Genomic DNA, 13,072 nt, shown 5'->3' on the forward strand with positions numbered 1-13,072 from the left:
ATTACACGCTCTTTGTAAACAGACCAATGACTTTCGCGTACGAACTGGCCTATAATAACACTAGTCACTAGTGTAAAAGTCCTGCTCTTCCTTTTCTTATTCAAATCTGAAATATATTTAATTTAATAGTTATCATTTACAAATGTTTCAATCTTTATAAAATTATAATATACAAAAATACAGCGTCGTATAAGAAAATTTGGGGAATAATACAGGGTATAATACGGATTGTGTTGATCGATTATAAGATTAATAAAACTACCGTGTTTTCGTTACACATAGATACACAGATAGGAAACATTTTTTATTTATACTCGGTAACTGCACAACACAGTAATTACCAGAAATGCAGATACAGTTGCACAAATGAAAATTTTTGAATCGTCGAACGAGGTCTGACTTTGTTTCGAAAGATTGACAGAGGAAACAAGAGTACATTTTTTTGATAATATTCTAATACGTACGAAGTCTCTCTTGAAGAATTTCATAATTTTAATAACGATAGCAGAGCTGTACGATATCGTAATGTTGATTGCTACAACAAATCAGCATCTGCTGTTACATCATCGAAAGTATGAAGATTTCTATATGTGCGAATGATATCAGTTTCAAGGATAAAGAAATGTATGCAGCTTTAATTATGTCTAGCTATATCTGATCGATATTTCTGTTGATAATCTTTATAATTCTGCAACAGAATTTATTTGATATCGTACTTTCGATCATGATAAATAGCTGTGTTTTTTATTATCACGATCATCTTCTGGAATAATATACAATGATACCGACACTCTGAAAGACGTAAAGAAAATATTAAAGAGAAAGCCCGTAGCTATCGGATCTACATGATAAATGTGGAATGGATTTTGTAAATGTTTTTTACAGCTAAAAGAATTTATTTACACTGACTGACATCTAAAATAATTACAAATCTTTCCCAAATCACCAATCATGATAATCTATTCTTTCTATAAAACTATTGTATTTTTAAATATATATTTATGCATTTAGGAATCTCATTATAGGCAGTGTACTTTGCACATAATATACGATCAAAATATATCTAAGCACTATTTGACAAACAATACATTTGTTTCACTACACATTGTAGCAAATTTTCATTTCATATTTGTATATTTATTTGAAATATATTGTGTAAAAGATATCCAAGGCACAACTTGGGCGGCACATAATTAAGTATATAAATTGTAGCATAATAATGTTGTTGTTGCAATACTCACTAAGCTCTTATCCAGTTCTGTAAAACTTAGGAATTAGAAAGCAATGTCAGGTGATTTGGAAATAAGATTTGCAATATATGGTGCATCAATTAACAGTAAAAAAATTGAAAACGATACCAACAAAGAATAGAAGCTCTAAATATAGTTATTACATATTAGCTATTCATACATACATATTGCGATAAAGCATTATGCTCGTTACGAGTGCTACAAGCTCGATATACCTAAAACATTAATTCACATTTCTGTTAACAGGTTTACATTATTTTAAGACATTATCTATACCAATTACAGCGTCGTTTCGATGAAAAATACTTTTCTCTTATTATTATTATCTTTCTTTTTTTCAACTAAATAGGTATTACAGGTGATCACGAAAAAACGGTACGTGGTACGATAAATGTTCCTTTGATTGAATATTTTTATTCGTCATATTTTTTTTTTAAGCGTTATTGTCATATTTCCTTGTACGATTATGCTTTTAAATTCAAATACATATCTTCATCTTCATTGATTCAATAAAGCAAATACTTTTACCATCGTTGATCACCCATACGTAATTTGCTAAATTTGGTAGCAAACAATCACAGCTAGGTACATCGACAAATAAGTAACAGCAAGCGGCAGTGACTTCTGTTCCAGTTCTCAAGTACTCTCCGTTAAAGTTATATGATCCGTATACTTTCTTCATTCACTTACAATTGAAATATTCGTAAGATATACATAAAAATAATTTGAATTATAATCGTAAGTTTATCAGCAAGCCAGAAGATCATTCGAATATACATTATAGATATTTCCAATAGTAACATTAAGTTGAGATTTATGCTTCTTCAGTAATACCTGCGTACCTTAATGTAAAATTAAGATGAGAATCGATGTATATAATAAACGTCTACATCATGAAGCTAATGTTCTGTTATAAATATGTAAAGACACAGACATGAGCGTTGATTGTAATGAAATTTCAATGCATAACACTTTCCATTGATTTAATTTTATTTAATCTCAACTAAGTATTCATATGACCTTCCCAGCTCATTATTGAATGTGTATGTGATATATAATTCTTATGCTCACTATTATAATGTTCTTATAAAATTTGCATGTTATTCAGTAAAATATATAAAACAAGCAATATCTTTTGTAACCGAATATTTTCTAGGTAAATCTTTCTCCATTGGCTTAAGTTCCCTATTAATGATCAACAAAAATAGTTTTCGACATGATTTAAATGAAAGGCATTATATACATACACTTTTGGCACTTTTCAGAATTCAATTCACAGAATTTTCATATGGTTTGTATCAAATGTAATGCCAATTATTTGAATTGCATATAATATTGTATTTTTTATATGTACATAAACTTCTGTCAAAGCCTGAAATTTGTAAACACTTCTGAAAAGTGCAAAGCTAACACATAAGTCTTATATTACTCTCAATTCGACAAGTAATAAGTAGATGACTTTATGTTAGTTGTCACATTAATTTCTTATAAGGCTACATCCAAAGGCTTACATTTCGCGAATATTAGGAAACGTTGCGCAAAAAATATTTTTATATGCATTATCAAAGTTAATATTCCAATATGTCATCAGATACAGTTAACTTTCAAATGTTAACGTGAGATCAGCATCTGATGTTTATATTAAAATATTAATTGTATTACAATTAGTAAAATTGAAATTAATTACACTTAGATTATAATCTTAATAGTAATAAATTTAAATATTCTAAGACTTGTTTAGGCATAAATCAAATGCTTCAGGAGCATGCATATTGTATTCAAAACTATAAATGTTAAAATGTTATTTGATGTAATTCTGAATCATTCTCGTATATTATTATTCAGTAATCGTCTTTTGTTTAATTACAGTTGATTTGCTCTTTAACTACGCATATGTAGATTTCAGTATAAGTCTCGAAACAATTTAATGAAGCATTCGTGATATAGCATTAGGACATATTTTTGTAACAATTTTCCATATAAAATAACGTATTATATATAAGTGTAATTGAATATATTTGAAAAATATGATTCTTCATATATAACACATATTTTTTCTGCTATAATTCTTCTCCTATTTAACAGCCAAAAAATTGTACAGCTTTTACGTGTACACTGTAATCTCCGAAATTTCTTTAATAAGGATCACTTTCAATAATTATGAACTTTCGTAACCCTTTATTTTCATAATCATATTAGCTTCAGTTTACTCACATGAGAAAAATCTCGTTAGGCAGTTTTTCATTTACCACTTTCTCTGATACTTTCATAAATCTCTTACAATAACTAGTTAAAATATTATATGATAATATTAAAAACTGTTCTTGAATCATCAGATTTTCCTACAGTTCACTATTTTCTCCCTTTGCTATTAGATTTGATGCACAAATTATGATACAGAACTTATAGCATTATGAGGAGAACCCATTTGTGTTAACACTTTATCTAACCACTGTAAGGGTCCATGTAAATGTGCTTCAATCCAACAAGGAGTAGATGTAACATCTTGTCTGTGATACTCAGCACCCCATCCTTTAACGAATGACATTCTGCAACAAATATATATTTATTGCAACTTACATATTGCTGCTTATGCTACTTAACATTAATTTTTAAATCCTACATTTTACCTTATAGTGCACATCTTTGTTAATTCATAAACTGCTTCAAAACCATGATTAACGCTTTGTGAAAGTAACTGGGCAAACTCTTGATTATTAAATATTTTCAATGAACATCCTGGTGGAATCTTACAAACAGTACTAGGATGAAATCCATGATGATGATTACAATTTCTAGATTGTACAAATATAGCAGAGTCAGAGAGACATTCTGCATAAACTTCACCACCTACATAATATAAATGTACTCCTTTGCCTATATGTCTTCTTGTATTTTCAATAGTAGAATTACGATTTACATTGGACAATTGTCCAAGACAAAAGCGATCAGAATTGTTGCTTGGATTTGTAAAACCATCCACAATAACAGAGTGAGAATGACAATGAAAAACTTCACCCACTCTACAATTTAATTCGTAATATGCAATGGAGGCCCAATAAGGTGGTTCCTGATAACATACTGGAGCTACTTCAGCTGATCCACTTGTATCCATTGCTACTGGATCAGGTGGTGGTGATTGTCCAGGTTGTGAACCATCTTCAGGTGGAGAATATGCTGGAGGAGGAGTTTCTGGTAGCCCATTAGTACCATATGGACTTTGTGGATTTGGTGATGTTGTGCTTCCTGGACTGGGAACAGATCCAACAGAAGACATAGGTGATGTTGGATTTACACCACCAGTAGATCCAGCATTAAATCCACTAGAGGAGTAGGACACATTATGTGGCATTGTTGGTTCTGCTATTTGTTGAAATGGTAACAATGAATGTCCAGGAGCATATTCTGAATGTCTAGGAACTAATACAGGTGGGAGCACTGGACTCTCCACTCTTTTATAGTGGTAAGGATTGATGCAAACTTCTTTTTGTTTAGCAGAAAAAGGGTACTGACATAACTCTAATGGTTTTAATTCATGATGTGACTGCAAATCTGGCCATCTCCATACTCTACAATAAATTACATGTGGCAAACCTTTACGATGTGAAACTTGTAATCTACCATCTAAACTTCTTGGAATTGTTACACATTTACTAGGTGTGCCTGGACAGCTCAAAGCACGTTCTAATTCTTCTATTGCACCCTTCCGTTTTTTTAATTTTTTTACTAATGAATCAACTGCTTTTTCTGCCCATTTTTCTTCTTCATCACCCTGTTTCCAACCAAGTAACTTTTTTACAGCAGGACTAGTAAATGAAAACAAACTGTTCAATGAAGACATGGGTCCAGAACTTGATGATCCTTCTTCATCGTCCATGTTAAAAATACTGTAATATGTAAACTGTATGTATGAATTTTTTATAGCTTCCGTTTTATAGCAACCTGTAATTTAATATCATTTTATCAATATTCATATTTATTCAAAATTTTCTGATGTCGTTTACAGAAGTATTTGTTTTCAATACATTTTATTTTTTAAATTAATATTCTGTATATCAGAAAGATATTGCGGCATTTTTAAGGTCCACTTAATTCATACTAAAGAAATGTTAACGCTGGTTAAATGAAAAAATAAATATTACGTTAGATGTGAGGTTAGACATGTAAGGAATCTGGTATACAGAATACACAAAATATAAAACGAAATAATATGATATTAAATATCGCAAATATAAAGAATGTGCATCAAAAAAATATAAAATAACTAATAATAAATTACATATATATATATATGTATATATATATACTCACGCAGAACTTGCTTAGCGATCCAGCATTGTTTTTACTACAATCTCCCACTCCTGTTACTACATTCTTGACGCCAACCTCTCGCCATCACAATCAAATAGAAATATCTTTGAATTTATCGATTTTCACCTTGAGTTTATCGTATTCTTAATGACAACAATTCTACGAACACGATAAATATCTGAGCAAATTTTCTTGTAATACAGTACAGCCACTCGTAACGTACATAATATTTCTCTCTCTTTTTCTCTTCCACTACAACTTTTCTCTGTCTTCCAATCTCTATCTTTTTCACTCCTTTTCGTGGTAGAATGAGGGTATTTGCAATAAGCAATAGTACCGAGAACTTTCAGAATTTTAGGAAGAACTCACTAACTTTTACACGTACTCACCAAAATCAGATAGCCAGAGATTATTACAACGTAGAAAAGTACACAAAAAGTAACTGATTTCGTTCGTATCTTACATATAGTTTTAATTATAAATATTTATCATAGAAAGAACGAAATGTCGTATAATAGTATTATGGCGTTGCAAGAACATCATGGCGCCTTGTTTACGAAGGCAGTTCTATGAGAATTGTGTTTTAACAATGTTATGCACGTCACCTACAATTTGTTAAATTGCTCTATTTATTATAATCTTTCATTCGAAGCTAACTCTTTTTGCACACTTCATTTCCAACATATAAACATAATTTATGTATACGTTTACGTACAGCAATAATATGCACTCATCGCACTACGCAACGACAATGTATTCAACGATAAGGGCTGATCGTAGATGACTCATATGAAAAAGATGATATGCTATAAAGTGTTAAAAACTTTTTATTATAATAAACAAATAATCACTTATATTTTAAAAAATATTTTTTCGTGATGTTAATTTAACAAAATATTTCATGTAATAAAATAATTCTATGAATTCCGTGTTTCATTAGATCGATTAGAGTAAAAAACAAAAAGCTGTGATTGGTACGAGTTGAACGCGGTAAAGGAGGGAGATTTGATCGTTTTAATTATTAATTCATACTATAAATATAAAAATCGTTATATTTAAATTGTATAAAGTTATTATATAATCATACAAAATTTTATATACATTTTTATTAATAAACATACTGTTTTGCTAATGCTCTTAAAAATTTCGCTTTCCGAATGTTCGCTGCTTCCCTTTGTATTTCTTCATTATTATTAGAATTCAATTCCAATAAACCAATTACCTTAATCTTAAAATATAATTGAATTATAAATATATATATACATATTTAAAATAAATTATATATAATTACTAACCGCTAATTGTTTTCTATGATGTTCACCACGTTTTGTATGTAAATGAATGAGATACTCAAGTATTGTAGTATCCCAAATACAATGATAGTACGCGTCCATAGCGTCTGCTGGTGCGCAACTTTTTTGATCGCTGGCTGCCATTTTAAAAGCTAAAGTATAATCTACTTCCTCCAAAAATTGACACAATACAGCAGCCTGGGTATAACATTGTAAATGAGCACAACATTTAATCATACGCCTATAAACGAGATCATCAATCTGTGATCTTGGTACTGGTTGACTGAACAAATCACTGGCTACCATAATAGCTTCTAAATAATATTTTATTGCACTTTCATAGTATCCTAAAACTAAAAATATTATATTTTATTTAGTTTTGAAATTAATCCTTTTTTCATACATACCAAAATTAAGATCTCCCATCAATCTCAACCAAGGAACATTACTTGGATAATATTTCAAAGCTTGTGTTAGTAATTGAAACAGCAATTCTCCAATACTTCTAATATTATAGGAATTAGCGCTGCAAAATAACATTTATGTATTATTATAAAACATTACACATTTTGTGTTATGTGAAAACTTACTTTGGTACACCAGCAGGCCAAAGAGGAAGATATTGTGTATGTAATTCAAGACCAGATTCATCACGTAAAACATTTCGCAAACGTGCTAATAATGAAATAACAACAGTAAGAACCATAGGTTCGCGTAATCTATTAAGTGTTCCTCCAATGCTAGCAATAACATCTCTTGAAGCACTACCAGTACTTGTTCCACTATTACCACTGTTGCTTCGTTTCTGTGGTTGATCTCTACTCGGTCCAAAGGCAGTCAATACTAAAGATATAATTTCATATTATATTTTAATGTAGAAATTTTTATTTGGCACTCTGAAAACTAACCCATATCCCATGCTTCTCTTGGAAATTTCCTTCCACCTTTGTATTTAACAATATCTTGACAAACGCTACTGATGGCTGCTGCAAACTCTGAGTAACTCCAACGTTTCTCTAAACTTGTTAAATAATCCCACTCAGTCATATTTAAGAGAAAAACAGTGCAATATTCAATAATTTCTTGTCTTGGTATAACTTGATCTGTTGCTTGTAATGCTCCAAGACATTGTTTACATCTTGTGACTAAAGTTTGCGTATCACCTATAAAATTTTTGTTTAATTATCTAAATCATAATAGATTATGAAATCAAATGTACATACATATACCCGTTGCCGGCCATAAGTGAAGACATCTCCAAATTTCTACAAGAAGGCATTCCCAGTTTACTAATTTACACAATTTAAATATTAATGTGTTTCCACTTTGTGAATGTTGCTGTACTTCTTTCTCTAATACATTTAATATCTCAATTGCCCCTTCAAAATCTTTAGACATTACTAATTCCCTACTTTTTGCTAACAATACATATGAATAATCTTGAAGGAATCCTCTGGGAAGAGACATTACAACACTTTGTAATGGTATAGGTAGTTCCCAACAACTATTTACATTCCATAATGGTTTCATTCGATGTTTACCATCTAAATGTATCAATATTTCGTGAATTTCATTAGTATCATATGACTGTATTAATCTTTGTTCTAATTCAAATATTTCTATCCTTGAGCTTTCTGTAATTTAAATAATTTATTATTACGATAACACTTAATAACCAATATTTTACGCTATATAATTAATACTTATGCACATATACTGACGAGTATATGTTATTAGCGGAATACCCCAATCATTTTTCAATAATAAATCTGGTATTTCAAGTTCTTCAACAGTGGCTGATTTTCTGATTTCTTCTAATTCTTCCTCGTTAAATAATGCCATATACAATGGATCACTGAGTATTTTAGAAGCAAACCTATAAATATTAGTGGTATGTACGAAATAAAGAAGATAGCGAGAAATACGTTTTTTGTCTGTATCAGTAGCTTGTTCCAAAACATTTCCAAGAGCCTAAAAAAGTTTTCGTGTAATATGGACAATAAAATAACAAATAATTTAAAACAATAGAGAAATTACCTTACCGAAAGAAATATATCCATTCCTTTGCTTCCAGCTGCTTGTATTTCTGTTATATAATCACCAAGAATTATACTACCATCTACAATTTTTCTAACTAAATTTAAACATTGAATTTGGAGCAAAAGATCGCGAGCTACTACAATTTTTCTATTAACAGATCCTCCTTGCACATCAAGTTCCAAATTATCTCTATAAACTTGAGGAATTTCTCTTGTAATGTTATCTGTTTGTAAAATTTGCAATATATTCTGAAGCAAATAACCATTATTAACATCTTATATAGAATTCAATTTCTTATATTATGTTCAGATACATACAGTATATTGATCTTTAATTGATGCTTGCAATTGTTGGGTAAGACTGGAAGTAACTCCTTCTATAGGTACTTCGCATGCTAAGGAACAACCATCTAAATATTCTTTTTGAACTTTACAATATAACCTTCCTTCTGAATTATCGAAATTGTAAAATAATTCTTTGGCTTGTATAATATGACGCTTTGCTTCCTGGTATTCTTCTTTTAACAAATGAAATCTTGCCAGATCGTAATGTATCTAAACATGTTACAATAAATAATAAAATACAAGAAATATTTAAATAACAATAGTAAACATATAAACATGTCATACCTGGCATTTAAATTCTTCTAAATTTATAGAATACATATTCTCCCAATTTTGTTTAATCTCTGTGCTATCTTCAGATAGCATTTGGAAAGTATCAAAGGATAACATTTTTGGATTTATATCTTTACTTTCAAGAACATTATTTAGAACGGTTATACTATTAGACACTTGAGTTTCTAATTTTCTAATTATGTCATCTACTACTCCAGGTGGTACATAGGTTGATTCTTGTATACCTGGACTGTTATATATAGTAAATTAAGAAAGAAGTTATGCACAAGATATTACAATTAATCACGTGAATATTTAAAGTCTTACATATGAAGAAATTGTTGCTTTGACTGTTTGTTATTTAAGGCTCTATAAAGAATTGCTCTTATATGCCATCTATGGTATAAAACAATCGTAAATAGAAGTTGATCAGAAATTGGATGCATTACAAATTCAGGTATAGTTGGTATTTCAACTGTTAAATCTGATGTTATATAAAGAAGGTCTTGAAGTAGCGTTAACTGTATTGGTAATGGTAATTTTTTTTCTAATATATCCAAATCCCATTTTAAATGAGCTGCTACTTTCAAAGAAAGAATTTTCAAAGCAAGATTTCTGTGACTCCATTTAACTGCGGTGTTAGGTTTTGTATCATTCATTTCTGTATCAACAATTTTCACTTCATTTTCCTTTTGTTCTGAATTTATTGTCATAAACTTGATAATTAAATCCGTCGCTGAAGGATCTAGAATAATTTTATGACAGTGTGATTAGCATAATAATTTTATTAATTACTTTATTCTATTTGCATCAAATAATTGAGGTTAGATCGTCATTTACCGGGAGAAGGTTTGGATAAATGTTGTTGTAATAAAGATGGATTTAATAAAAATTCAAACCAAAGAATCGTATCAGGAGATATAGGCACAGTGCCTGGTCTCAATAAATCCACATCCATCATCGCATTATTTTCAACTTAGACAAACATTTAAGGCCGGAGAAGTAATTTTCATATGTATCTGTGTCTTCATCAAAGATTCAAGTTCATCTTCTACCATTTAAAGCTTAGTTTGAAAATGATTGTAGGTGTCGCTAAAATAAAGAGTAGTCAGTTCATGAAGAAATACATAGATGTCACGTTTAAAAGGCGCGTCATTCCAACAAATGTTTGATCAATTACGACTAAACCACTCAATTTTTTATATATTTACGCTTATTATATTTGATAAAATTTTACAATCATGGTGCGATTAACCGCCGAATATATCGAGAGAAAATGTTCACAAATGCAATTAAGTAAATCTCTTAGCAAGAAAGTAAAGAAGGACGAATTATATACTCTAACTCATTTACGCATGAACAATATGTTTATCAGTAGCATCGTAAGTTAATTTTGTTAAAATAATAATGAGGTATAATCTATACATATAATCATATTGTTTTAGGGTAATTTTGTTAATTATAGGAATCTTAAAGTAATATATTTACAAAATAATAATATTTCGAAAATAGAAAATTTGCACTTTGCATCTAACTTGACGCATTTATATTTGCAACATAACACAATAAGTAAAATAGAAAATTTAAATTTTCTTGAGAAATTGCAAACACTTTATTTAGGATATAACAAAATACTGGTAGTGGAGGGTCTTGAATGTTTAAAAAATTTAACTATTTTGCAAGTAGAAAATCAAAAGTTATCTGTTGGAGAATCATTATGCTTTGATCCACGGAGTGTACTCACTTTATCTGTAAGTTTGAATTGATTATTGTCTTTTAATTCTCTGTTCTTACTTATACAATATTTTTTAGCGTTGTCTGAAAGTACTCAACATTTCGGGTAATAAAATGGCATCTTTGAAAAGCATTAAAGAATTGCATAAATTAGAAGTTTTAGACGCGACAAATAATTGTATTGATGATATCAACGATTTAACAGAAAGTATAAGTGTTTTGACTTCTTTAATAGATCTATCTTTACAAGGCAATCCTGTAACTCAATATTATAGGTGCAAAGAAAATCTTATCGCAAATAATGACACAATAAGTATGTTAGTTTATTTGGATTTCTTCTTCTTACCATTTACATTTTGCTCTCTAAATAATACTAACTTACAGAAACTCTTGACGGAAAAATGGTTACAGATGTATGTAAATGTTTCATGAAAAGATTTAAGATAAATAAACATCTTTATCACACAAAGAAATTATTGAATACTACACTAGATGAAGATATTACAAGTATGATTATTGACAACTTTTTCATAACGAACATAAACTTTTAATGAATATCTTCATATTACAGGTTCGTTAAATTTACCGCCTTCATTAAAAGAATCAATATCCAGGGCGATATTTCAACATCCTGATGCAAAATTGTCTACTACATCTGCGATGAATAAAACACAATCATATATATTTCCATCATGGAAAATAGGTAACTTGATACAAAAAGCTATTTAAATAATTTTTAATACATGTAAAAATGTTATTAATATTTAATCAACTTTTATAATTATATTAGGTATAAATATTGTAAAGAATGGTCATGTTACCACAAAACCATTTTGGGGTAATGTAATTAAGACTAAGAGCTTTCCTAGTGTACAACCTTTGTTAAACAGTGAAATTATTAAATTGCCACCTATTTGAATCTAGGAACATAGTAATGACAATACACTGCATACAAGAAAACAAACTTTTTGAATGAGAGGTATTCTTCTTGTTTATTAATATGTTTTTTTAGAAAATTATTTATAATTCATTGTATATTTCTCATTTGCATTAAATTTTTTTATAATTATGTATTAAATAATTTCTATATGAACCATTAATTATTGCCTGCATGCTGGAAAGTCGTGTATGAGATAAAAATAAAATCTATGATCAAATCGCGTTGAAAAAAAGTGTATGGCAAATTATCTTAAAAAGCTGGAGGCAAACTAATTACAATTATTTTGTACAACTTTCTAGCACTAAGGCGACATTTATATTATATGTGCATTAACATAACATTTTCATAACTAAAATAAAGTACATTGAAATTCATGCGTGTCAAACAATAATACAATTTAATAATAACAAAACGTGCATAGTTAAACAGTTATGACGTTCTTACACATAAAATACTATTATATAATTATATTATATAGCTATAATATTAAGTATATAATATTATAATCATCGTGTTATCACTAAATGAACCACAGAAGTATTAAAGTACAAAATACTATTAACTACATTTGTACACTGCTTGAAGATTTGTATCTTATCTTTATAGCTTAACTTTGTGAGTAACAACTGAAATACAAAAAGCACATGAATTGAATGTAATGAAAAACCTCTTCAAGCAGAGCTAATATAAAATTGCTATAAATATATAATAATAATACGAATAAACGAATAAATAAGTTTTAAATGACACAGGCTTTTATAATACATATTTGTTAGTCACTATAAGCATGGAATGTTAGATACAATAAAAACAAATATATAAATTATGGAATTACATGGTGTAAAAGGTACAAGTAGGAAATCAATTTCTTCTTCAACATAATTTTAC

The 13,072-nt window shown here is 29.2% G+C and overlaps 2 protein-coding genes across 2 annotated transcripts; one reads left to right on the top strand and one right to left on the bottom strand.

Annotated features, from left to right (window-relative positions):
- Nucleotides 1-266: 266 nt before the first annotated feature.
- Nucleotides 267-10,601, bottom strand: LOC100742317 (integrator complex subunit 8). Its single transcript, XM_024370005.2, has 14 exons — nucleotides 10,351-10,601; nucleotides 9,838-10,255; nucleotides 9,523-9,760; nucleotides 9,211-9,447; nucleotides 8,896-9,141; nucleotides 8,575-8,824; nucleotides 8,077-8,487; nucleotides 7,762-8,016; nucleotides 7,444-7,696; nucleotides 7,261-7,379; nucleotides 6,857-7,206; nucleotides 6,672-6,789; nucleotides 3,881-5,192; nucleotides 267-3,799 (listed from the first exon to the last, which is right to left on the bottom strand). The coding sequence occupies exons 1-14, from the start codon at nucleotides 10,469-10,471 to the stop codon at nucleotides 3,640-3,642; spliced, it is 4,488 nt and encodes a 1,495-aa protein (XP_024225773.1). The 5' UTR covers nucleotides 10,472-10,601; the 3' UTR covers nucleotides 267-3,639.
- Nucleotides 10,602-10,628: 27 nt separating this feature from the next.
- LOC100749179 (protein phosphatase 1 regulatory subunit 42-like) lies at nucleotides 10,629-12,219 on the top strand. The gene is made up of 6 exons (XM_003492159.4): nucleotides 10,629-10,892; nucleotides 10,956-11,261; nucleotides 11,323-11,557; nucleotides 11,629-11,751; nucleotides 11,816-11,947; nucleotides 12,035-12,219. The coding sequence occupies exons 1-6, from the start codon at nucleotides 10,752-10,754 to the stop codon at nucleotides 12,160-12,162; spliced, it is 1,065 nt and encodes a 354-aa protein (XP_003492207.1). The 5' UTR covers nucleotides 10,629-10,751; the 3' UTR covers nucleotides 12,163-12,219.
- Nucleotides 12,220-13,072: the final 853 nt, after the last annotated feature.

The sequence above is a fragment of the Bombus impatiens genome, unplaced genomic scaffold (assembly GCF_000188095.3).
Source record: "Bombus impatiens unplaced genomic scaffold, BIMP_2.2 scf_0664, whole genome shotgun sequence".
NCBI lineage: Eukaryota > Metazoa > Arthropoda > Insecta > Hymenoptera > Apidae > Bombus > Bombus impatiens.